Raw genomic sequence first — 27,793 nt, 5'->3', positions numbered from 1 at the left:
GATAGACCCATCACTCTAGTCAGCGAGGATGATGAATTTTGTACAGCAAACCGGGCACGTCAGGCTTTTGATGAAGAAGTGCTTCGTGGAGCTAGAAAGCAAAAGGGATTTGTGCAAGATTGTGTCCTGTTTGAAAAATATTTGGAACCTTAACTAAACCATGTTTTGTTGAACGTACAGTATGTCATCTGATGTTACTAGTGTAGAACATACAATGGCATTTTAACCAAGTGTTTCTTTATTTACAAAGTGTGAAACGTGAAATGCTTTGCCACTCCTCCAATTTGTTTCTGAAGGTACTGACAAAGCCCCCTATACAGAGCAAACACAGAGTAATCGTATAGGCAGATCAATTTTACACAATACAAAATTACAATTAATTACAAAATGGTGAAGACACCGGTACATCTGTCTGGATTCAACGTACAGTTCGCTCAAAAAATCGAGGTAGAAAAAGCAACACACTGCTCGACTGACGACATTTGACACAGATTCTTACAGGTCACTAGAGTTCAAATGGGAGTGTAGCCAGGAGGGAAGTGACCACATTCTAAATCGAAAGGGAAAAAATAGAAACACTGTAACAACCAGTCATGAGAGAGTCTAAGGAACATGTCAATTTATAAAGTCAAACTGCAGAGTTCAGCAGGTGTCGTTCGTTGCATCGACTAAGAAGGTCAGTAGCCAAACGTGGAGTGAGACAGATCTAGTGAAAAAAGTCCACATGCTTTTTTAAAACACACACACACTGACTTCATATTATAATGTGGACTTTGCAATTTTGGTGAAACATTTAAAACATTTCTGCTCTGCTGTCAATCACTATTCAGAATGTCTTATGATTTATGTATACAGTGTCATGTACGACAAATTTGATTCATGCAGACACTTAACAAACTACTTTCATTTTCTTTTTATAGCGACAAACACAAATATTTCATGAATGGATAACCACCCTCTCATGTTGCGTTCCAACACCATTTTCCACCCACCTCCACTCGTCTGGCATCACCACAATTTAAACATTTGTGAAACGAGTGCCCCTGTTAGCTTTAGAGAAACCAAATGCCATGACTGGAGATGAAGTAATATTAAATAATATGCTGGAAAAAAATCGCAATACACATCAACGTGTTTGAACTAAAACTGGGATGTGTGATCGAGATGCTCAGAAGTTATTGTGCACAAACATGGTTTTTACTTATCAAACACCAATTTTGCTATTATACAGAAATCTATTTGCTTTCTGTTCTTTTAGAAAGCCCTAGGATGATTGATCGTGTTTACATGTCGTTTCCTTTCAACTACATTATCCCACTATAAATCCAGGGCCAGGACAGAACTGTGGTATATGCACAATAGCAGTGTCGACTTGTGTTGCCCATCAAGTACGCTCTGTGATTTTCTGCTCCAAAGTAGGATGAGTAAGTCACACACACGCTGAAGTGATTGTTGTGTCTGTCTGTCTTCGTGGAAGGGCCAGGAATTCATCAACATTGACTCTCATTCTGTCAGTGTGCGTCTTATCTACAGGCCTGCTGTGAACACGTCGCTCTCTAAGCACCACATGTACAAGCACCGGACCACCATGCCCCACTCAAGATAGGCTGCTGAAATACCCTGCTTTACACCTTCAGTGCCTCGTGTACGCCCACAGCAGATAGTCGACGGTTGATGTTGCGATAACGACAGCGGAGAAGGTCACGATAAGTGGAGCGCAGGTCTCGATTGAAGAAGGCGTAGATGAAGGGGTTCATTAGGGAGTTAGCGTAGCCTAACCAGAGCAGCGTGCGCTCCAGCCAGATGGGCACGCAGCTACACTCCACTCCACAGATAAAGGGCCTGGCAGTAGACAGGATGAAGAATGGCAGCCAACACACAGCGAACACCCCCACGATTACCCCCAGTGTTGTGGCAGCTTTCTGCTCTCTCTTAAAGATGGATATGTTTCTGCGCTCGCGGTTCAGCAGGCGGGACAAGGCAGCACACTCCTCCGCCACTCCAGGTGGCTTCAGGCCCTGCATGCGCAGCGCCTCATTAGCCACTGTTTCAAGGCGTTCGCGCCGCGAAAGGTCGGTGAAACGGTGCTTGGCGCCGCTCTTGCGAGCTGCCCTGAAGATCTTGTAGTACATGACCAGCATGACCAGCATAGGAATATAAAAGGCTACTGCTGTGGAATAGATGGTGTAGCCAAAGTCTTGGCTAATGAGGCACACGCCGGCTGTGTGGACGTTTTTGGCCCAGCCGCAGAAAGGGGGCAGGGTGATGGATGCCGATACCAGCCACACTCCCAGGATCATCTTTGCCATGAGCTGACCGTTCTGCCGGGCTGGGTAGGTGAGAGGCCGTGTAATCCCCAGATACCTGGAAAAAAAGAAGACAATAGAAGTGTCACCAATGTTTCCCAGGCAGCTTTTTAAAATTAGATGAGGAAGCAGTTGAAGGAACCTCAATATTTTTCTTTTAAATACTTTAAAACCTTGTCCAGTACAGTACACCTCACATTCAAGGATGGTAATTCACTTATCACATATAATGCACCTGGACACCCGGCTGAAGGGCAGAAATCTGCTGCCTGTCTTCATTAAGATGAAAGTACAATGCAGTAACATGACATCCGTCTCCGCTCAGTTCAAAGACATTTCAATTAGAGGTCATTAGCTGTCATTGCCTAGTGGGCAATTAGCTGCTTTTCCTTTGGCTTTGGAGGAGCTTTGCGAGTGGGGAGGGAGCTCTCAATCAAACAGGCAGCTCAGTGGTTTCAAATAGCGACAGGCAGTGTTAGAAAAATAAAGATAAAGTGAGGTGTGAAAGACTGGGATTTGAACAAAACAGGGAACATAGCTACAATTCTCACAAAATGAAAAATCTGTGTTTACATCTCTGCGTGTTTTGGCTTTATGCCCACAACCCTCATCGGTAACAAATGCGTCATTGATGAAAGCTGTGTATTTGAGTCTGCAGGCTGTTTATCTTTCTGTTTTCCACTCGATAGTTAATCACAAGATAAAAGGCTTTGGGGAGTGCTGGCCAATTCGCCTCATCGTCCACTAGTGATGATATCAGCAGTGTGGAAATCTAATTCAGCTCAGTCGGCATGGGCAGGATTCTGCACTTTATTCATTGCTTTATAGGTGTTGAAATTGTACACGTGTTTGGTCTGAAGCTGTAACTATATGTTATTATGTTGGCTTTAATGTTTTCACACCATAAATTTGTGAAAGAACCAAAGGCCGTTGGTGAGGCCAGTGTGTGGAATGTACTTAAAATATTCCGATAGATTCAGACTAAGCCATTAACACTGACTTCTGAATTCCATTCCAGTGTTTTTAATACTTTTCTGACAGTGCAGCAACCAAAACTTGTCTGCATACATAAAATAGTGGATCTAAATTTTTAGCTTGCAACAAAATATTAAATTTTAGAAATAGCACATTTTACATACTTGTAGTGCAGTACTTGTTCTAAACCTGCCTGCTTGGAATGTTTTATTCTGTTGGCCCATGTTAATGCTCTGTAGCTATGGTATGGGTAGAAGGCACCATTATTTTGGAGGAAGAGGGTTGAAAAAGTTTGGGAACCCCTAGTATAGAGGAGCATGGGAATGGAACTGCCTAATTTTCTTTATATTTGATGTTTCATTGCTGTAAAGTAAAAAACTCTCCTGAGAAATCCCATATCATAAACCAAGACACTAATTTTGTGGTTCCCATATAAATTCACTTGCCACACTCCATTACCATGTCCTTTTTCAACAGCCCTTAGCTCAGGTTACTTGTGCTCAGTGAATATTACATAATAACTGTTTATTCAACTCCAATCCCCCCAACCACTGCTCGGCCAAGCTAACAACTCTCACTTAAAATGTATTTAAGCTTTACAGAGGGGCACCAAACACATCCAGGCGTACGATGTCAAATAGATACAAGGCAGATCCCGAGATGGGTACACTACATGCTGTGGGAATTCTCAATAATGAATAGCAGTAATGCAGCACTACTCTCTGAATGCATCCTTCAGTAATAAGGAAGGTGGTTCTGCTGCTTATTTGGGAGGGTATTTGTGAGTATGTGTGTCGGGTGAAGGGAACTTTTCCACAACCTATGACTCATCCCTTTAGAAGACAGGTTTTTTTCAGATGCACCCTCATTGGGCACAAAATCCTTTCAGCATGCGGTTAGAGACAAACAACTGCCAGGTTGGATAACATACCACTTTTTTTAACGCTTTATTACAGGTTCCTGCGTGGATTTTAGCAGGATGAGCTGATGTGAGCTTCTGAGGGACCACCGATGGTTTTATCTTTTGTATTTTGACACGACAAGATTAAGCTTTACTGATCCTTGTCAGGCATTAACATGATACAGCAGAAAGGGAAAGGTAGAGCACTTCTAAATGAGGTTTAAATGGACATAGATGCACCCCAAGTACAGCACTACGGTCTACTGAGTGAATAATCACTAGAATAGCACCCAACAGAGCATATACCCACCAAGGCACAACAGTCCCCTCAAATTAGACGACATATTGCTGGTAGTTCCAGGTAGTTACAAAAAACCTACACCTCTACAAAACCACATTTAAATCCATTAGATCCAGTTTAGATCCACACAAAAATGAACACTCTCACCGATACCAGCCCCCTAAATATGTCTTAGTTATTGTGATCAAGATTCATACATGGTTCTTCAAGAAATAAATGAAATGTTAAAAAAGTGAAAAGTGAAAAAGAATTCCTGGATCTGCCTGCTGATCCAGTTCCCCAACAAGATTTAAGGGATTCTCCTTGACTCATACATGATTCTGCCCTGACTCCGAGCTCTGGATGTCTATTTTTAGTCTTGTCTTGTTTGTCCTTGTGTATGGACACTTTTAAATTATGGACTTTTTGCTTGTCTTAGTTTGGTTGTTTGTTTTATTGTGAAATGTTGCTGTATTTTGTCTGTAGTTTTATTTCCTGCTTTTGTCCTGTTTCCCTTGTGATCGTCTGTACCTGTTCAATCATTCTGCCTCCCTTGTGTATATAAGTGTCTGTGCTTCTCTTTGTCTTTGTCAGTTTGTCAACTTTCACTCGTCATTGTTTTTCCCTGTACTTCGTGTTTCCTTAGTTGATCTTGTGACCTTGTTCATTCAGTTTAGCTTTTTGCATTCTTTTCTGGTTTCCACTGTTTTACTGTTTTTTGGACTTTGTTTTTTGAACCCGTATTTGTTTGCTTTAGTACCTATGCCACCCTTCATAAAGGACACCCTTCGTTACCATGCTTCTGTATTTTAGGTCCTACCCTGACACATATCCTCCCACCAAGTTTTTGTGTAATGCTGTTAACAAGCGGACAGACAGAAAAACTACTGTGGATGGAAATTGGTGGAGGTAAAAGTATGCATGACATGATAATACACAAATGTAATGCAAATCAGTTTTGCCGAATTTGAAAAAAAGCTGTAAGAACAACAGTAACCCTCCTAGGTTGCCATGACAAAAAACAATTTGCAACAAATTTTACTATTTTACACAAACATTAACATATTCAGCAACACAGCTTTTATTTGGAGATACATTTCTATCCATCTGGTGAAGTCCAATACTCTTATTGCGCTTAGCTCAGTTTTACATCCCCCAAATCCTAAAGGACTTATCAGCCTTTTTTATTAGCAGCTTAATATAACATTACATTCACTAGCTATTTCTAACTGTGTCTGCTCTTTAGTACAGGGCAGGAAATGTGCACTTTGTTTATGGAGCGTTAGCTGAAAACTGCTGCGACTGTAACTGTGAGAGTGAACCATAACAATGCATTTTCAGATCATAAAACCAAAGCAACAAGCTTAAAGATCTGCAAACGCAGTAATGTAAAAATATTGATTGTATCATTTTCAAGATTTGACATCAATTTTAGGGTCTGCAATATTTCATTTATTGGAGTCAAATGCATAATCAGTGACTTTGTAGTATATTATTGCAAAATGCATAACACATTTAATACCACATTGGATACGTCAAATACTCATAATCAAGCTAAAAACCAGTGGTGAAGGATTCTAATCACCTCTCATAAAACAGCATGCACTTAACAGAAACAGTGACACACACACACACAGAGTTTAGATTTGTTTTTCATATCTCTGGAGGATTTGGGACACATCCACAGCCGCAGCAGCCCTCAGGGATTACTGTGCCTCAGACAGACAGTGTGCCTGAGCTAATGGAGGATTCCATTACTTCCACTAGGCTTCTAGTATAGGGCAGTGTAAAGTGAAGTATTTTCTCTGCTGAAAAACTGTAACTGGCCCTGGTGAGCAAGTGCAACAGCCCTCACTCATCTCCAGGAGCAACTCTGAAACCTTTTTAAGTTTGAGAAGGGATACACGGTGAAATATTTACCAAAATGCACTGCGTTCGGGTGGCACAGTGGTAAATTTAGAGTGTGTTCTCCTCCAAAGAAAGTAATAAGGGAGGGGGAGATCTGTCAAATTACGTTCCTTCCCCCAGAAACTTTCCACCGGAGAATCCTCCCTCATTCATCTCACTTCTGAGACATTTATAATTCCTATGTCATTGCGCTGCAGGGAAATCCAAAATTAGCCTCTGCATAAGTGAAGCATTGCCCATTACAAGGAGAATATCTCTTAGAATAAGTTTTTGGCAGTCAATCTGTGTGAGTGAAGCGGGAACACAGATGCAGATGCTGCCTGAAATCAGACTGTTTTTGTTATAGAACTGTCTCTTCAAGAACATAGAAGTGTATGCTTTTTATCCAACAGTCATCAGTGTGTAGTCAGTGCTTTCATGCTTGGTTGTTTTACATAATGTGAGTGCTGAAAAAAATTCTGAAATCACCAAAGTCCTTGTTCATCTATAGAGAGAGAAAATGCTTATTGTTGCAAATCAGACATCTTCAGAATTTATGAAAGAAAAGCTTGTCTCCTCTAGTCTCGGTTTTACAATGTTCTAAAGCCTTTTTTCGACTGGTCAAAAACCCCCACTAACATCTGGTTTTTATCTGCAATGGGAAACAATCAACATTCACTCCTGGGTCAAATGACTCTACAGCAGCCACAGGTTTTTATCAGCTCTGGCTCGGCAGTGATGGAAACGAAACACCCGGGTAAACATGCTAATTTGTGGTAGTGAGGTGAGAGCTTCTTGGTTGACGGTGCGTTTGTGATGTCGATCGTGACGCACACAGAGAGGCAAACTCAATGGGAAAGGACTTAATCGCCTTTTTTAAGCCAGTTTACCAGTTTATTCCTGCAAATGTAGCTGTAAAAGAGGTATAATACTTTGCTTTTCTCCAAGTGAAAAATAAATGAAAGTAAACATGATTATTAGTTTCTAAAAATATCATCACATATTATCTTAAACTGCCTAGACTGTCTAGTGAGAGTGCCAGGATGTCTCCGACATCAGACAACAGCCTCACTCCTTAAGGAATCATTCAGCTCTCTAAGGAAACTCTGTAAAAAAAAAAAGAAACTGAGCCACTTCTTGCACAACATGAGCCGAGATGTGATTTCCTCCCCAACAGGGAAGAAAAGCAGCACTCCCCTCTCTCTCAGACTTTACGCAGAATCCAGCCTCTCTTTTTAGCTCAGATGAACTTGCAGCAGTTCAGGTCAGGTTCTGTTTTGCTCTTCTTCTTCTTCTGCTCAGGTGAAGGTTAGAATGGGTGAGTAAAATAGCAGCACTTTTCTTTTTTTTAACTCTCATTTAGACTCTTACATAAGCCAGACTGAGTCATCCCTGGACAGACGTACATCTTCCCTCAGATATGTCGGAGGGACAGCTGGCTCTGCTCAGACAGTCTGAGAATAACTGCTGGTATTTAATGTGTTGGGGGTTGTGGCAAATGTATAAATATCCAAATATTGGGGAAGTGACCCAGGATATTGACCAGGTGACAGACTATCATCGATACAGGCAGGTACAGTCTGTCACCTGGTCAATATCCTGAGGGTCACTGATTTCACTGTATAGTATCAGTGCTAAAGGGAATTATGATGCTTTATGGCTACTATGTACACAGAAAGTATGTTTTAACCAGGCTCAGGTCTCAACAGGAACTGTAATGATCACTCCACTTTTCATCTAAACTGAGTCTTACCTAGGTTTAACTGTTGACATTCCCATCTGCCTCTGCAGAACTCTGTGTTCAATGCTAATTATCTAATCTAACACCCTAAATGAAGATTATAAAACTGCTTAAAATCAGCATGTTAGCATTTTTGAATGAGAATGCTAGACGGTTGATAGTAGCCTTTAGCTCAAAGCATACCGCCATGGCACTCACACGGGCTGTGTGGTAAATAGACTGTATTTGTATAGCACTTTCCCAGTCTTATCAACCACTCCAAGCACTTTACTGTACAAGTCAATTTCACCCATGCACACACACACAGTTTTTTCTCTATCCATACACTGTCAGGGGCAATTTAAAAAACAGTGTCTTGCCCAAGGAAACTTCAGAATGCAGACTGCAGGAGCCGAGATTCAAATCACTAACCAGAAGGTCGATGGTTCTAACCTTCTGGATGGACTACATCACATATAGAGAAAAGGGACAACGCTACCCCTTCATGGCCTTCCGCAAAACAAAGTGATAGAGCTTAGAAGTGAATTGGGACAGGGCCAAAGGTCAGCATCTGTCTCATTTTCATTCAGTGTTGCTGAAAACTATGAATTATTTATGTATCCATGATAAATAGAGAAATTATTAAATGTTTTTATGTAATTTTCTACTCAACAGCAAATGAACACACAAATGACACAATTTGTGTTTTCCTCGTAAATTTATAATTTGAATCCTGAAAATTCTGTGGGTTTTTCCTAAATATTATCCCCTTCCCTAAGCTCCAATACTTTTCTTGGCCCCAATCCGCCATCATACAAAGCACAACTTCAGCCGGGCAGATTCAGAGACACTAATACAAAAGCAGAAAGCAGTTGAGAGGCATCATACAGATGACGCCAGACAGAGAAAAACACATGGTGTCAACTACTGTGACGACCACAAACACATAATCAGCCCAGTACAGGGTGAGCTATATATTCCTTTACGTACATTACAAGATAATGTTTGGGAATAATCTCTGATATATGGGGGTGGGGTGGAGGAGGGTTTAAAAAGATGAGTTAGAATAATTGGGTCAAAGACCAAAACAAATTATCTGTAATCCTGAATCATGAATCAGGACCTCGGAGCTTTGGGCTTCACATAAAAGTCTGTTATTCAATCAGATGGTGCCCCTGACAAAAATATTGTGCTTTGTTTTATACTGCTAATTATGTTGCAGCAGTACACTTGTTTTTTTTGGTGAGCTATTTTTATAATTTATTGTTTACTTGAAAGACCCACCTACTTTCACACAGTGCATCCCCACATGTAACTTTAGCTCCTGACGCCTTTATGATGTCTCTTTTACTTCCTTCTAATCTCTGTAAAACATTGTGTGGATATTTTATGGCCTTTCCGGCACAGCGCACCACCTGTCCCTATTGCTGGTTTACTGGCTCTCACAGCAATAGCGTTGATGGGCAGCTATTAGTGCTGCACTGATAAATGGATTCCCCCTCCAACATTTAGCGTGTCCATCCGCCCGGGTGTCCTTGGACCACAAAGCAAATACCCTGCAGGCTCTACACAACAGATGAGAGCAGAATAGTTTATAGAGATGACGCAACTAAAAAAACATAAATAAACTCTGCAACACAAACCACTCTAATTCAATATCACAGCAGATGATGACTGTGAATTACAGTCACAGGCAACTGTTAGAGCTGTTGAACATGCAGCCTTGAGCAGCAAAACCTCCATGAAAAAAAACACACAATATGGTGCCTTAAAGATACAGTGTGTAGAATTTTTTTAATATCTAGTGTTGAAATTAAATGTTGCAGCTGAACACCCCCTCACCTCCCCCTCCCCTTCCAAACATGAAAAAGAACCTGTGGTATCCTTCAGTTGTCATAAAAACTCAAAAGATGTTTAGTTTGTTCAGTCCAGGCTCCTGTAAAAAAGATGGTGGCCTCCACAGAGAGGACCCCCTCGATATAAATATAAAGTATATGGTCATAGAATTTAGATGAAACGAACTAATGAAAACATCATGAGGATTATTCTACATTAAATGTCTGCCAATAGTTCCCTTTCACCTAAATCTTACACACTGAACCTTTAAGAGTTGGTTTACTCAAAATAAATGATTTTGTTTAATATGGAATCTGACAATGTCTGAAAGTAAAGATTCTATTGTTCTAAAGGGGGGATTGAAAAGGGTGCCAGTACCATAGCCTGCATACAAAAATGGTTAACAAGATGGCTTGCCAAAAGTGAGGCCAAGATTGGTGTCTCTGTCCAGGTGGGGCTGCAAATACACGGTCTACACAGCCCACGAAGACCACCTCCTTCATGGGCTGCGTAGACAGTGAAGGTCGGACAGAAATTAGACATTCTGCTTTACAAAGGATTTCCGGGGTCTGCATCACCAGCTCGTTCCACACAAACTGCTGTCACCTAGCAACAGAGCTGCAGTTTGTAACATGGAAAAGTTTGAATGCCTCATAGTTTTTTTAACATATGTACAGTTAGCTGTTTGGTTCAAGCATGATACTCAAGCATCTGAAGTTTTGTATATTTTGGACGCATTTGTCGGCCGCATTCGACGGAGCATAGTTTTGCTAGTTTCAAATGCAGCCTCTGAATTGAGACACATTAAAAGAATCTCAATAAATCCTGCCTCCCCTATGATTAATTAGAATAATTTGATGGATGGAAAGTGAAAAGTCATATTGATGATGTTCAATTTTGGTTTTCTGGTAAGTTTTGTTTTAATTGTTGTTGATCAGCTGACACAGACTCAAACAAACAAACAAACATTTCAGCAAGACCAAGCTACCACAGATTCATTTCTGACGAGTGGGAGGAAATGGAGACGTGCCATCTATCATTATAGTTAATCACAATAGAGAGCATTAGTATAGATGGGAATGATGGTGGACAGTCTTGGACAATGTTTAATGGGAAGCAAAGAGCTGGAGTCCTTGGTATATAAACAGTGCATGTGTATTCTCATCTGCATACATCTGACCAGTAACTAAAATTTTGTTGTGCAGGTAGTTTGCATTTTGGGAAATATACTCTCGCCACATTCATTCCTGTATATTTTTTTTGAGGCTAAAGCCAGCAGCTGGATAGCTTAGCACTAGGACATGAAACCTTTCTTTCCAAAGTAAAAAAAACAACCTACCAGAACCTTTAACACACTAATTATATATTTTTGAATCATACAGTAAACTGAAGCCTGGAAACAATACACTCTGGAGTTTTGTTTCTTAATAGAATGGACACTTGGTCCAGAAAATGTCCGGGACCTGTAAAACCATGTGTTGTTTTACAATACAGTTTGGTGCAGGTAGACAGTTAACAATTTCTATGAACAACATGTTTTTGAAAACATTTAAAATCTTGACTCATTTCGAGCTTTAAACTAAAAACATTTTTGTGAAACCTTTATTTTTCTATTTTTCTGACGAGAACAGAATTTCCTGTTGCACTTCAGGCAAAAACACATTGCTGACATCCTTTATCTATAAATCACTACTGCACTTTAAAGCTGAATATAGGATGTGCCTTTCATTTTAAGTACGTAGTAGTAAGAATTCAGCAATTCCCACCACACACATAATTTAACATTGTTCTCGTCAGCTCCCTCCTCGGTCACCATGTCCCAGCAGGCTCTGCAAACATCATCTGGCCCTGATCTCTCGCTGGTGTTTTTGGCCTCTTCACTGTGGTAATTGCAACGTCTGAGAGCTTTTCTCAGCTCTTCTCCTCCTCAAGATACTTGGAGAGCACTCACAAATATTTTTTAATCTGTGATCCACAGCCTTTTACTCAAACTATCACACACTGGACAGCAGTGTTGTTGCAGCATTGGCTCAACTCATCCGATTGATGAAGTGTTTTTTACAGCTCCAGCATGAGGTGGATTTGTGATGTGGTGGGGAAGTTGCCAACTGAATGGAATGATCAAACTAAATTTTGCAAAATACATCTGATGAAGAATTTGGTTAAATATTCGGTTAAGTTTAAGCAAGTAAGCCTTTTTTACTGTACACATGTACATACTCTTTATTTTTTTATTATTACCTTTGCCAAGGAGTTTATGTTTTCACACCTTTCTGTTTGTTGGTTTGTTTGATTGCCAGTAAGATCACGCAAAAACTAAAAAGATTCTCATGAAAATGGAAGGATGTGGGCCGAGAAAAAAGAAAATCAATTTTGACAATTTTTGATCTGGATGAAAAAAGGTATGTTTAGGGGACTGAAATCTATGAGTGTGTGAAATTTGGTGCAGGTTGAAAATAAAGGAATATTGGTTTTTGGTTCTATTCCTGGGTTCTGCCTGTTTGCTACCGAGTTGGTTTTTTGTTTGCCTACATCTCTGCTTCCAACAAAGACTGTTAGCTTGTTTTTAATAAATCTCACCTTTGTTCTACCAGACTATTTTGTCTGCAGTTAAATTTCAATTAAATTCAAAACAAGACAAATACCAACCACAGATATTTTCTGTCCTTAAGTCTCCAGTTGACTGCCCCTGGTAAACAGATTGCTGTTAGATTTTATGAAGTCAAGTTTCACAAACTTGCAGATTATCTAACTGTTTCTTGTAGTTTTTATTCTGCAGCAGAGTCAAATTGCTAAGAACCTTAATTTTCATGGCCTCACCTATAAATAAATATCTGCACAAAGTAATGAGGTTAACACAACATTTTCATATGCATACACAACACAGAGGCTTTATTTGACCAGTGCTGTTAGTCCACATCAAGTCCTACCTTGTCTCTCTGGTCTTCTGGGTGGTGTAGTGTGTGTGTGTGTGTGTGTCTGCTTCCTGTTAATTCTTTAATGGACTTCCATTATGGTGACAGCCGGGTTGACCAGGTTTGTGATGCAGCTACAAAGCTTTTACAGACATTTCACTTTCCTGAGAAAACTACTTTTCTAAGTGTCCATGCCAGCCACTACCTCAGTTAATTTGAGCAATAAGCAGTAGTGGAAAGTAACTAAGTGTGTGTACTCAAGTACTTACAGGTAGGGTTGGTTATTTGTTGATATCCTCTTCAGTAAGGGTTATCAGGGTTACCAAGAAGCTTTAGGTTTGAATTTAAGATAATTTCCTTGTGTTTTAGTATTATTAGTAGTAGTAGTAGTAGTAGTAGTAGTAGTAGTAGTAGTAGTATTCATTTACCCATTTATTAAAAATTGATAATCTACTTTCTACTCCAGTAAAGTAGTTTGACACCTTGAGTTCCTAATTACGTTGAAGATGAAGATTTTACATAATGGATGACATAAAACAAGGTTTTAAAATACAATGTCATGGATTATTGATTGCATTTTTTATACTGATGCTTCAGTAGTAATCATCTAATGGTGGCATATAATAATATATCAGTCAGTGGTCATCTCACTTAAATTTTGTCCATGCAGAACTTACTTCTAATGCAGTATTGTGGTCCTGCTGTATTGTTTCTTTTAGTATACTAAGTAAACAATCCGGATACTTCTTCCACCTCCATTATTTTGCCATATGAAATGCTATTACTGACCACAGCTACGACCCAGTAACAGTCACAAATCTGCAAATCCATTTAGCCAGATCCCAGAAGCGCTATCAAATATTAATGTGCGTCTTAACGCTCTTTCATTATTATACAATGACTCAAGTCTGTTAGAGGAAGATGAATAAGTGGCAGCGAGTGCGGCTCCCTCTCCTTTTCCTGTCATGACGATGTGAGAGAGCGAGTGTGAAGACACAAGTCCCTCCATCTTTGTCACCTTCCCTTTGGTTCTGTCACTGAGTGCAGCCGCGCTCTCAAAGGACACTTAGAAACTAAATAAGCTCAGAGGAAGTCTCAGATGTGGGGGAGGAATCCTATTCTCCACTTGCTCCGGTTTCACTCTCGACCTTTAAAAGAAATACTAAACAATTTTAGTTACCAAGGATACCACAGGCAGCATCTATTTTGAACAGACAAACTTTCTTCCAATTTGGTGTGTAGCCAGCTTTAGTTTAACTGAAGTGGCTGCACAGCCCAATATATGTCATCATTTCATGGCTCAGCAAATGTAGGAGGACAGTGAGGAGGAGTTGTATCTATCTTGTTCCCTGGGTCAGTAGACACCACCATGTAACATAAAGGCAGGGTTGAGGACAGTGTTTATTTCCACCTCCTATTCTCTTGCTGACCTTTTATTGTTGGGACATGAAAATATCACAGACCACCTACTAAAAAACTACCCTGGCATTCTATCCCCTGAACTCATCATGTGCACACACATAGAAAATATGAGCCTCAATGACGTAGTTCTGATGCATTAAGTCAATCTTTAAAAATGTTCATATCATGTCATATCAATCTAGAGCATAGATCATATTCTAAAATGTCATATCTTAAACTTATCAATGAACAGAACAATCCTCGAAAAACAGACTGAAAGCCCCATATTCTTCTTATTCATGTTCATATCAGCAGAGCATGAGATATGACTACCAACAAAATTGATTGAAACATAATTCAGTAAGTCCGAATTCATATTCCACAAAACAGAAGCATTATTATGTGTTATTATTATTTGCCTCACACAGGACGATGAATGAAAAAATCTTCAATACCTCTCCTACACAAATTTCTACAGTTATTGAAAGTGTCCATAACAATAAAAATGTCCCTTTCCCCTTCTCCTCATAACACTTTTGTGCTTTTAAAAGATCTGCTAAGTTTCAAATATCAAAGCAAAAAGTCTTTTTCACACACTGCTTCTGAAGAGCCAGCACTTTATCACACGTAACATATCGACCAAGCAGGTAGTTTGACTCGTGGTACGGCAAAACCATAGACTGACAACAAATCTTCATTTCCTTCCACTACCCAGAAATCAAAATATCCATCATACTCAATTTTGCACAGTCTGTGCAGTAGTGGTTTGGAATAAAGCAACATGGATGAGGCGAGATTTATAACCTGTACTGCAGGTAGCCATTCTTTGGCTTCACTTCACAAGGTAAGGGACAGGGCACGCTCTTTATGGTGGACCAATAACAAAAGAATTGGCCAGCTGACCATTTAGAGCAGACTGGGCTGAGCTAAAACAACTTTAGACAGAGGGTGAGAAGAGGCAATGAAGCAGTGATTGACATATTAGACAAGTAAGATTTATTTTGAATGCAACAGTAAGAAAATGTACACATCCTCTGGCACAATAAATAGCTTCCACTAGTTGTAGTTTCAATGTATTTTTCAGTCTTTGGACTGTGGGAGAATACTGGAGAAAACCCACACAGACTCGGGGAGAAAATGCAAACTCCACACACAGATGACATATTTAATGAAATAAAAGTGCAAAGCATATCTTCTGAGCCTTTTTTCAAAAGGCAGGTACAACGTGACAGTATGAGTAATACTCTGCTTGCATTGCTTCACAGTTGCCCTGAGAGCTCACACAAAAAACATGATGGCTGAGAGCATCTAAATGATTGGATTTAGTCTACAGGTTGGATGCATCCTTATTATGGAAAATATTCAACTTATAAATCAATCAAGCAGCACAATGAAAACACCTTATCTTGTGCCAGAATAATACTTCAAATAAATAGCAATAATAACAGCTTTAATTATTTCAGAAAAGCTTTCGTTAGCAAGACTGATACCATTGTTTTTCACCAGAAGACAGTAAATTTAATGTAATTTGGTTTTGCAGCAGATGACATACATCACAGCAACAGATATGGAGGTGGAATCTATGCTCCTGTACTGAGCAGTGAGCACCAACCAGATGAAAACAATGACTGATGACAGGAATATTCATTACAAGAGCAATTTCACTGCTGTTTATAGCGTCTGTGAGCAGTGGGAGAGAGAAAAATAATTCAAAGTTATTCTGCATCTTTCTAGTGGAAAAGAACAGATTTAAATGCACTGTATTACATTGATTCGCCTCAGTGCAGGCTAATTTGAAAGCTAGACAAACAAATGCTACTATAGGTGAGCAAACACAGCTGCAACCACAAGTTCACGGTACTGATAATAATTATCCAGTAAAATAAAGGTCACTTTGTCAATTTGTGTTGACAAATCAGTGCACGTAATGACGGGTAAGTAACAGTCAATCTAGACATGATGCTGAGCAGTGCTATCAGCCTCAAATGTAAAAAAAGAAATGATGGTGAATTATTTCTCAGCAGTGTACTTGGTGTACTGGACTGACGTATGATTATCCTAGTGGTCATTACAATCACAGAACCATTCATATGTGTCTATACACCAGTGTTTTGGGGAGATTAAAGCCCTGTCCAAACTAATGTGGGCAGTTTGCGAAACAAACTATTCCGTCTGTGTTTGGGCCTCTCGTCCAAATGAAAACTTCATTTAGTCACTAAAAACTGATTTCACAGCTTACATCGTGCAGGCCCACTGTTGCATTGTGTAATGAGCATGCGCCAGAAACAACAATAACAAAACAAAACCAACAATGGCACCTTTGTACTGTTTTCTTTATGTTTAGTAAGCACTAGGCTCTAAACACAAGTTTGCAGCTAAATGTAGCATCACTGCACCACATTAGCAGCATTCCACAGGCATCTTTTTCTCGCCCAGTCCCAATGTCTCAATTCAGGGACTGCATCCTTTGTAGGCTGCATTTGAAGACCGTCACAGTGACTACACTGTCCCATTTTGATAGCTCCGTCAAATCCAGCCGACAAATGTGTCCTTCCATCCCCACGAAACCAAGGCTCCAACGGGTCGATGCTTCCTGGCCCAAGCTATCCCAGGATTAATTGCGCTTCAGTGTCAAACTAAAGAGTGAATGGCACAGGGAAGCAACAAGACTTTCAGTGCTTAAGTATCACACTTCAACTCAATCAAACAGCTACACGTGTTAAAAAAACGAAGGGGCATTCAAACGTTCATGTCGTGTCCAGCTTGAACCACAGCGTTCTTCTCTGGTACTTGTCGGATCATCTCTTTAGACTTTAGACTATTACCACCGGCTGAATTGCTTGTTTGGGTGTTTGTAGTTGTTTTTGTATTCTCGTCTGGACAAGGTGACATTTGACAAGTGACACTAAAATATCCCTCTTGGCCTCTCAGATCATTGGCTCCAAGTTCACAAAAACAGAAGTTGCAAAACAGAATGTTGAGCAAAAACATCTTATCACAAAAATTAAATCAGTTGATATCAATATATATCATGATATAAATCAAAACACTATTTCAGTTTTTTTGCTTCAGATAGTAAAAAAAGATTTGAGGTGTTACCTCTTATATATACATGATTTCGACACAATTTGCAGCGCATGCTACTCTGCTTCTTGTCTGACTTTAAATAGCCAAAATTTCGTCACACTACCAAAATCCTCTGACCCTTCTTTTAAACAAGACCTTGTCTTCTGAGCCTTGGGCTCTGTCTGTTGGGGTGTCTTCTTCGGTAACGCTCTCGCGCGAGTTCTGTAAACATTTTCTCCCTTCATTTTCTCTTTATCTCGCTCCTACTCCTGACGTACTGATGTGCACGGTTGCAGTAGCTCAAACATAAGCACGTGTGCAGCTCCCGGCTGCTACTCCTTCACTCTGTGCTGTGTGCATCCACCTAACCTGATGTGGCTGTAACTCTATTCCAGCCACAAAAAATAATTTCACAATAATTATCTTTATTGTTTGATCACCCAGACCTATAAGGAGTTTATCAAAGACCACACCTTGTGGCATATATAAGAGATGAATGATTTTCATGCTAATTCACTCAGGTGACCTGCAGACTAATAAAACACATTTCAAATTACCGAGACATGGAAAAAAACAGAGGACAAATAAAACAAAGAGCAGGATTTCCTCTTCAGTCTGCAGTCAGAGGCTGAGTTCAATAGAAACACACACTTGAGGTTGAACTTTGAGGTGATGTAGAGCAACAGTAAATAGACACACCCACACAATCCCAACTCTGCCAAACTGTTCCGAATGCCTACTAGCTAATAACATGTCCTACTTTAAGTTTTAGTTGCCTGCTCAACATGTATTGTGAGCTACTGTGTTGTTTAATAGGTAAACTGAGCTGAAAGATCTTTGCAAAGGGGATTAAGGGATGCCTCTACAGCTGAAACAAACAAGCTTACCACAAATTCTAGCAGCATCTATTTTCTGTGGTTGTCATGGATTCGTGGACATTATTTCAATTTTTCTGAGCACTTCAAGTGTAATTCCATCAAAGGTTGGAGAACAGCTACTAATGGATCTTGTGAGACTGCTTCCAAGGTCAAGATGATCTGCCACTCTCAGCTGTTTCTACGACATTAATGCACTGGATTGAATTTGATGTTGGAGTTTTATTATTCCCTGTGTGCCACATACACAGACGAAGTACAGGGCTGCATACAGTGCAATGACCTAGTTAGTAGGCAGTTCTGGGGTTTGGTATCTTGCTCAAGGGCAGTGATGGGGGGCCATAACTCAATTTGCTGTTTCACAGCAGGAATACAAACTTAGCTCAGTCCCGAGGGTCATATCACCAACTTCTGAGCATCAGTATTCAGCAACAAAGTCACACTGAACATGTCCATCATGCAATACTCTTGTTGGACAGTGAGTTTAGAAGTAACAACAACAAAGTTGTGTCGTCTTCTTTATCGTCACCTAGTGGCTGATTGCAGTATAGGTCATAGATCCCGCCTCTTCCATGTCAGTGGATGGGAGATGGACCAATCCAAAAAGTCAAAGTACACTTCAAATACATTTTTCTCATTTTAGGTAATTCTTATTACACTGTCTTCAATTGTGTATGTTTCTGATAGGTTTGGTTTTATAAGTTATTTGATTATATAGAAATTAGGTGAAACATCATGATTGACAGCTGAGACTGACTTGTGATTAGTCGGACAAATGGATTAACGGTACCTCAATACCACACCTCCACCCTCGATCAGACTCCAAGTGTGAAAGATAACAGCGTTCGTATCTGGGATATTGTGGCTTCATTTCTGGATAGTGGGACGAAGTTATGTTATGTTCACTCAATGATTTGGACACTACAGTATATGAAAAGTGATGAACCTGTGAGAGAAATATCAGACAGTGAATGAATGGATAAAAGCTGTTGCCTTCAGGAGCAGTTTCAAACAGAGACACCAAACTAAACGTGAAAGCACAACATCACTCACTGGTGTAAAATGTTAGCTTCTTGTTAATGGGAACATTCATACAGTCTAATTTTAATAGACCAAATAAATATTCAATTCATGTGCACAGATGATTCGAAGGCCAAAACTTGAGTTGCATAGTTATTCGGCAACAGCAGCAATATGCTAACGTTCAAAACATATTATCAGCAATCCGCAGCGTGGTGTGTGTTTGTTTGTTTGCAGTCTCTCAGCTCCATCAACAGGAAACCCATTATCTCACCGCTTGGTAAATGCTCGGTGGTCCTTTGTTCAATCTTGATGAATAATGGACCCCACCTTTGTTATGCCAAACACAAAGCATGATTTATGCCACAGTAAAGGCACGCAGCACTTTGCCCTTTTCTGCTTCCTGTCCCCAGAGATTGCAAGGTAAAAAGGGTGACAAGCTGGGAATGACAAAATAAAACTTGCATCTCTGTCTACAGAGTGGTTGCTAATCCATCATCGTCTATGTCAAATTTCAGAGGAAAGTACAACATACCCATACGGCTCTGATTTGATGACTACTGGGTGTCCTCAGCTTCTCAGGAATCAAGGGTTTCAAACTCGTTTGTCTCTCTCTCATCTATTGACCCCTAGTGATAATTTCACTTCGACAAAATATCACAGAAACAAAAAATTGGGGTCAGTTGGTATTTACCCAACAAGAGGGACATTATTATTCAAAACATCAGCAGAACACGCCAAAGCATCCTCCTCCACACCCTCATTTCTATCTGCAAAAGAACTCCTTTCTGGATATGACAGCTACTACTCAGATATGATGCAGAGTTGCATCTAATGCTGGTAAAAGTGTTAGTTGCGTAGGCAAGTCTGATTTAAGCGTCTCCCAGCGAAGATGACCAAAAATGAAATTAAATCACAGAGCATGTGATCTGTCAGTGAAAGATGAATCTACGGGCTTGTTAAACATATGTAGCAGTTTCCAATATTATTATTCCCTAAGATGAATAATACCAGCCTTCCTGCAAAAGCCTCTGAATCACTTCTCCCCCTTAACCCTTCCCCTCACTTTGGAGAGTCCCTGCAAACCTCTCCACAGAACTGTGAGGGACAGCGGTAAAAGAAAAGCAAAACGACAACGCTGTGAAATAGGAGATTTGGTGTGCAGGGTTATCATTAGTCATGTCAGTTGTGTCGCTCTGGGGTTCACAGGCTCACCCAGTCCAACACTTTGGTTCAGACAAGTATCTCAACAACTATTAAATCCAACCAAACATCAGCATGTTGCTGTGTCATTGTGAGAACGTTTGCGTACTGGCTCAAACCCCGGCTTTAAGTCAAACCCTGCAGGGCTGCTAGTGTGACTGGAGACTGTTGGTCTTGATTTCTTTTTTCCTCTCCTTGGTTTCTTTATGACGTCAAATTTGGTTTACTCTTGCATCTCAGCCCTTTGCTCAATACCCCATTTTTATGTCAAATTAAGAACACCACTTCCCTAAAGGACAAAATAATAATATGATTAAAAGAGGAAGGGCATTGGTGAAGTAAAGGCAAATGGAAAATAGGGAATGCAAATTGTGCTCAAGGGTTCAAGTGACCTCTGCCTCTCGAGTGGTAATTAGGCCCTTCACCATATCTATTATATATGATCTGCAAGATATTAAGATCTTGTGATGGTTGTAAATCTTTGGACATTTATTTAATGACTAGTACTGTACTCTCTATACTACTTCTGTATTCCAAATCAGTACTATTGTAGGATTTTGTCAACCCATCATGGCATCTCCCAATGGTTTGTGAACTCCTGTTTTGAAGCCTCGACTTCAGCATTTTGGCCAGGGCCATCTTGTTTTTGTTTTTTTTATCAGAAGTAACCATATTTGGAGGAGCAAGGGGTGGAGCCTGACTGAGAGCATGACAATACTGCACGCCCTGTGACCTGCACCCATTGGACAGAATTAAATGGAGCCTGTGAGCTAGTTCAGGTAGCCAACTTGAGCTCCACTACTCCAATCATGTGACATACCACAATAATCTATAATATACACCCACCTTATTAGACGGTGTGAGGATAAAATAACTGTAAGTGTGGTGGGAAACTATTTTGTAGTTGAAAAGTAAATCCCTGTATACACCTTTTATGACCTGAACTCTTTGTGACCTGAAATCTTAGGACCTTGCTAATACCTTTATGACCTTTTTTATTGCTTTATGACAGTCCAAGGAATTATGCTCTATCTGTAAAGGAAACTTATACAAATAAGTTTCCTGTGTCTTAATTCCTGCCTCAAACTGTGCCTACAGATCCAGTCTGAACTGGCTCAGACAAACAGCCTTAGTTCTCCTATATAAGATGCTTGCATTTGACTGTTCTTCATCAGCACTCTGAGATCCCTGGGACTCTCTGTGTTGATCCTTTCTGCAGAAAGCTCCTAATAAATACACAAAGACAAATGTGGTAATCCAGGCTCTCATATTTTCAGATTTACGGTCTATTTAAGCAGAGGAAATTTCCCATCACCCTCTTTGCTTGCCCCACTGCTGCGTTAGTATTGCTGCCAGTTGCTTCAGCCTCTCCACCACCCAATCATCCACCTGTAGGCTCAGAAGGGGGGGGGGGGGGGGGGACTGAACTGTCAATCACAAGGTGTCCATGACGATGCATACTGTGCTTTATTCTATTTTGATCTACAGGGGGCCATAATTTACTGAAGTCATGCTGTATTAGAGAACACTTCAAACAAGCGATTTCAACCATAAACTCTAAAAAAAATATTAATATTATAAATCAAGTGAGAATGAGTTCATTTTCTCATTGACTTCTCTAGAGACTCATTTGTCCAGTGGTCATATGAGAGAATACAAATTTCAAGCACTCAGGGATTGGTTTCCCTTTACGGACCTGGAGTCAATTTTTATAGTTAGAAAATAAGAGAGGTTCCTGGTAATAAACATTTGGATGCACAAATATTGTGCATATCTGATGTTAGTCACACTGAATCTGCTAAATATGGATACACATGCTGTGAATGCAGCATGATGGGGCCAAGCTGCACCTGCTGTAGCTGCCATAGATCTGGTAACAAGCCAGAGCTAAATATGTGTGTTTTTCCAATGAAACACTTAGAAGCTGCTTACACCGTAACAATGGTCCATTAAAGTCAGGAAACCACAGAGTCAACAGACAACAACAAGGAGCTTCCATCATTTTGCTCTCCTCCTTTTAACTTTCTGTTCTCAACCATCTAATCTGTCCCTGGATCCATTCCCACACACACACACACACACACACACACACACACACACACACACACACACACCATCCGATCACATGATCAATGGTCAATTTGGCTTTCTCTTCATGTGCCTCTGTCATAAAAGTCAAAGAGGAAGGAAACTGAACTCCAGTTAGTACAAGCAGCATGTATCAATGATTAACTTGCCAAATGCATTCTCACAGCATTTTTATTTAATGGGGCTCTGAAATATTTTGACAGCAGTTTTGCTCTGGAAGAAGGGCTCGTTCACATGATATGGGCAGTGATAGGGTTTTAAATTTAAATGCATGTTTCCTCTGTGAAGATGAGAATGGTTTGCTGCAGTGGTTTGTAACATTAAACATGTCCCTTGTGGTTTCTAAAAGATCTCAAACGCAGCACTCTGTAAACTATTTGTGATCGCAGGATTTAAGAACTCAGTGTAACATCCCATTAAGCGCTTTCCATCCTGATCTTGCATTTCTTTACAAGCACTGTCTGCTTTGATCTCATCGCACTGGGCTGGCAGGATACGTCCAATTCTCCCCATTTCGGCAGGGTGGCCGACAAGTGGGAAGTGAACAGTGCCTGTGAGAGTGGAGCTCAGGCGTCACATCAAATTACCTGAGGATGCGTCAGCTAGGTCAAGTCATCTGTGTCTGCTGCTGCGGGTGGATGTTGTTTCTCCTGGGACGAACTTTACGCACTGACCTCACAAAATTATGATCATATGTAGAGGGCAGGTCGATGCGGGAGCTGTGTGGGAACTCGGCTAATCAATCATACATCATTTGGCAGAAAGGATGCAAAGGCAGTGGCTAATCCTGCTGTCATCTATGGGCCCTATAGCCTCTGTGATTTCCTCCCTTAAATCCCCTGCAGGAGCTGACGGCTGTGATCACACCTACACTCGTGTTTTCTTTCGTCTGAACCTTGCTGGAAAAGTTTAGATTTCTGCAGTTGTGTGATGTTTTTTTCTTGACCTACATCCCACCAACCTTCCACAAGTTCACATACAGTTAAACCGGCTCCTATTTGATTTGCAAATATAACTAGCGTCAGTCTGTTGCTGTACCAGGCTCCTCCACTCCTCCTACTCTTCTTAGAGGTCTGAGGAGCTGTAGAAAAGGACTACCCTTCCTTCCCACTGTCGTGAATAAATCATTCATATTTGACTTTTGAATAATTTAACATACAACATATTACTCTCAGTGAAGCTAAGACCCGACTGCATCCAAAAGAGATACTAACTTTTTTTGATGAAAGCGATTACACTGAAAGTGCAAGCTGGGATAACTCATGAAAAAAAGCAGTCCCACCTACATTAGTTGAGACTGGAGGCCTTGGGAATGTAACTTCTCTTTTATCCACTTGACAACACTCAGACTGGACTTTTATGATGGCACTGGCTCAGTGCTGAGCTGTATTAGCTTCAATTTGCTGTGTTGAATCTCCACTTCAAGAGGCGGGAGGTGATGACTGAGTACTCATGCGTAAGAATAACTTTCACAGCACTTCCACATACAGTATAAAATCAATAGCAACACAACCACTCTGCAGTTATTATTACATGACCTAGGCATGATCCCAATAGCTTGCTGTTATTTTTTGAGAATATATTTTTCCAACTTTTATAAGGAGAGTTTTCAAGCATATTGAAGGGGGAGAGGCTAGGGTTGGACTTTCACATTGAAAGTAATGGTGGATCATTGTGTTTAGCATTTAAGTGAAATGTTTTTTAAATGTGGAAGGGTACTTTTTACATCCATTGTATACATAATGTACAAATAGATAGGAGTGGTTAGAAAACATTAATGTGACAGTACTTTGATTATCCATATTTACTAGATAATGTCAAAGGTAAATTGATTGTATTTATATTGTGCTTTAAAGTATATTTATACAGCACTTTGGATTGTATTTATTTAGTGCCTTGTCAGTCTTATTTACCACTTTACAGTCACATTCACACACGCATACATACATACATACTATACGGGCGCTTTTCCGATTACACAACATTCATATACTGTCTTCAGCTACCAGGGGTAATTTGAGGTTCTGTATCTTGCCCAGTGACACTTCAGAAGACCGATTAGAGGAGATGCGGATCAAATCACTGACCCTCTGTGGTGGAGAACCCCTCTCCACCTCTTGAGCCTCAACCGCCCCCACTGTGCAATATCTTGATAATGATGTAAACTTGCATAGAATGTGATTGAGAATCATGTTCATATTGCCAACATCTAATGTTGGAGAAGGTTGTATATGTTAATGTGAGAAGATTAAAAACTGATCCGGACCTCTCAACCACACTTAACCTATGATGCATCTTTTTACAGCATGATGTGTAGGTTTACTCATCAGTGTGTATATTCATTCAAAAAGTAGCTGTGGTTGTTGATTAAACTTGTGCCAGCATGGATGGTGAATATCAGAGATACTCTGTTCCTGCAGGATTACAGCAGTCACTCTAGGAGCATCTGTGTCAAGCCATTCAAGTCCCCGCTGGGTCATAAATTCTTTGCCCACATACACTGGGGACCACTCCTCTGGTATCAGATTGCCGATATTGGCATAAACTGCACAGTAGACCACCTCCCCTGGAACCCTAAAGGAGCTCCCCAAGACAATCAGCCTCTCTCTGCAGTAACGCACCTTCTCTCCAGGGACTGCTTTACCCCCACAAAACCCACCTGCTCAATCCTGAGCCTCATTTGCAGCATTCCCCACATTTCAGCTTCGCTTTGCAATGCATGTCCTTGGGAACACGAGATGATACCAAGAGAGCCCTAATCAAAGCTTATCGCGTGCCTAATTGGCAATTCCCATCTTGATGAATTACATCTATGATTCCCAATGTGAATTATCTGCCAAAGACACTCTGCACTGTTGAATTTGAAACAAATCTGATTTCACGGCGATCACTGAAAACAGTTCACAGAACTGTCTGTGCAGCTTGCGTGGGGATAAAAATAATCCCAAACTGACATCAAATTATTTTAAATTCTTGTGTCTGGCAAAAAGGCAGAGGGACTCGGAGATGCTCTGCTCGAGTGCCATGTGTGTTTGCTTGCGTGTATGCGCATGTATGCGCATGTATGCGCATGTATGCGCGTGTGTGTGTGTATGTGTGTGTGTGTGTGTGTGTGCACCTTGATCTCACAGTAACACGTTCAATCATCCACTCTTTCAGGCATGCTCACTCACAGATGGGTCCATTTCTTCTTTCTGATTGTATACTATGAACAATTCTCATCTCTAATCATAGACGATGGCACCTGACAGAGCCAGTTTGCAGAACTTCCATTCATCCTCCTCAAAAAAACTAAGGGAGTCCTGCTCTACAAACACTGCCATTGTTTATTTCCACTCAGATTTTGTATATTTGCTGAGGTTAAGATGGGAACAAATTGAATTCTATGGGCTGGTTTCATGGTGGCCACCTAATGCCCTGACTGAGGAATGACAGGCCACAGATGACACTAATCCCAGTCCCTGTCCATCCATCTTCAGTTATCACTGTAATCACAGTGACCTCTAACCTAACCTCTGAGGGGCCTGTCTGCCTCTAAACAACTGATCTCATTACCTCCCACCTAAGCACAGCCATACCTCTGTCAGTGGCATCACATGCTGACTGGAGCCATCACACTGTATCACAGCATGATATCTACGATCAATTTCCTCCCATAATTTCATTATCCCAATGCATGAACGAGCATTAAACACATAATTCTGGGTGCAATGCATAGAGGTAATAATGCCTGATTGGCAAGCAGGAGGAAATAATCAGATCATCGATACCACAATGTGCCTTTGTCTTCATTAAGGTTACAGAGCAGTGACATCGAGCACTTGACTTTTATTTCATTGTGGGATGTAGTGGGAGTAGTGGACATGTCTCGTTTGTCTCAAGCTATCAGGACTCTGGCTTTGTGAGCACAGACTCCCCAGAGCTGTATGCAGAGTGGGGACCCTGATTGGTGGGGATGGGGGTACAGAGTAGATTTGCAGAATGTAGAATTTGAGGCATCTGTGTGGGCTGTATTTAAATCACTTTGCTAGATTTTTTTGGAGCACCATGTTGATGCCAAACACCATGGGAGATAATGCTCATATTTATGCAGGTATAGTGAGTCAGAAACATCGTATTTGGAATTGAGTCATCTGCTGCTGCTGAACCACATGTAAAGTGAATTCAATTGTTTTTCCTTTATTCTAATGGTGGCATATAAAGAACATGGTTCGTGCTGTGCGCCCTAGACAGAAATGCTGGACCGTTTCAATCATGTATCAGTGTCTTGGCTATATTCGCCGATGAGTGCCGATCCTATGCGTAATAAGCCTATAGGAAAAAACAGTATGCTCAGGGTCAAGCAGATAAATGAATCGTGCTATAAATTAATCACAGTCTGCGTACATTCATTTTCTGGATCAGAGGTTTTAACCGCTCAGATAATCAGAGGAGCAGTTGATGTGGAATGAGGCATTTAAGAGCCATTCTCTGGTGTATAAACGACCATTTGTTTCATGCGTTTCGTTTACAATTCATTACTTCATTTGACACTTGAACTGTTCCCACCCTCAGTGCACTAAAGTGGTTTGGAGCAGCCTATAAAAAGACATATCTGTCGTCTCCGTGTCGTTTAAAACGCAAGACGCACCGCATGCGTAATTTCGGTACCGATGCAAAACTGATGCGCTCCTAAGCAGCTCCGGTCGCTGTCAACTTTGTAAACTCACCTGTCCACGCTGATCACACACAGGGTCATGATGGAGGCAGTGCAGCACATTACATCCATGCCGATGAAGATGTTGCAGAACACCTCCCCAAAAAGCCACTTGCCCCCGGTGAGGTCCGTCACTATTACGAACGGCATCACCACTATGGCCACGGACAGGTCCGCCACTGCCAGGGACACCAGTAGGTAGTTCGACGGCTGCCTCAGCTTCTTCACCACACACACCGCGATCACTACGAGCGTGTTCCCCATCACGGTGACCGCCGTGATGATCGCCAGCATCACCCCGATGATGATCTTCTCGGGGCGCCCGAAGTCCAGCAGCTGCTCCCCGCACGACTCGTTCCACATGGTGGTGGGACCGATGGTGACGAGGACGTTGTAGAAAAGCTCCAGGGTGCCATTGATAACTTCGGAAATATCCTCTTTCTTGTGAAAAGTGAACTCAATTCCCGAAGTATTGAACATCACGACAGCGTTATCCCGGTGGGGATGCAAGGGACGCCTCGCCAGTGCGCTCCAATTACGCGCATATTTGGATATGTGTAACCTGCTCTCGGCTCCTGTCCAGCGGTTTCAGAATGAGGCTGTTGCAGCTGCTCTTCATCAGAG

General features: G+C 40.9%; 1 protein-coding gene across 1 annotated transcript; it reads right to left on the bottom strand.

The window, feature by feature from the left end:
• Positions 1-220: 220 nt before the first annotated feature.
• htr7c (5-hydroxytryptamine (serotonin) receptor 7c) lies at positions 221-27,793 on the bottom strand. The gene is made up of 2 exons (XM_020093716.2): positions 27,183-27,793; positions 221-2,364 (listed from the first exon to the last, which is right to left on the bottom strand). Exons 1-2 carry the CDS (start codon positions 27,647-27,649, stop codon positions 1,626-1,628), a joined length of 1,206 nt encoding a protein of 401 aa, XP_019949275.1. The 5' UTR covers positions 27,650-27,793; the 3' UTR covers positions 221-1,625.

This window comes from Paralichthys olivaceus, chromosome 4 (assembly GCF_024713975.1).
Source record: "Paralichthys olivaceus isolate ysfri-2021 chromosome 4, ASM2471397v2, whole genome shotgun sequence".
Lineage (NCBI taxonomy): Eukaryota > Metazoa > Chordata > Actinopteri > Pleuronectiformes > Paralichthyidae > Paralichthys > Paralichthys olivaceus.
The sequence above is the reverse complement of the archived record's forward strand: the minus strand, read 5'-3'. Positions and strand labels throughout refer to the sequence as shown.

Bases quoted from the DNA above. Each gene is read 5' to 3' on its own strand.
- htr7c (XM_020093716.2), bottom strand. From the start codon at position 27,649: ATGTTCAATACTTCGGGAATTGAGTTCACTTTTCACAAGAAAGAGGAT. The intron at 2,365-27,182 runs GTGAGTTTACAA...CTTTTTTTCCAG, and splicing joins TGTGTGATCAGCGTGGACAG to GTATCTGGGGATTACACGGC.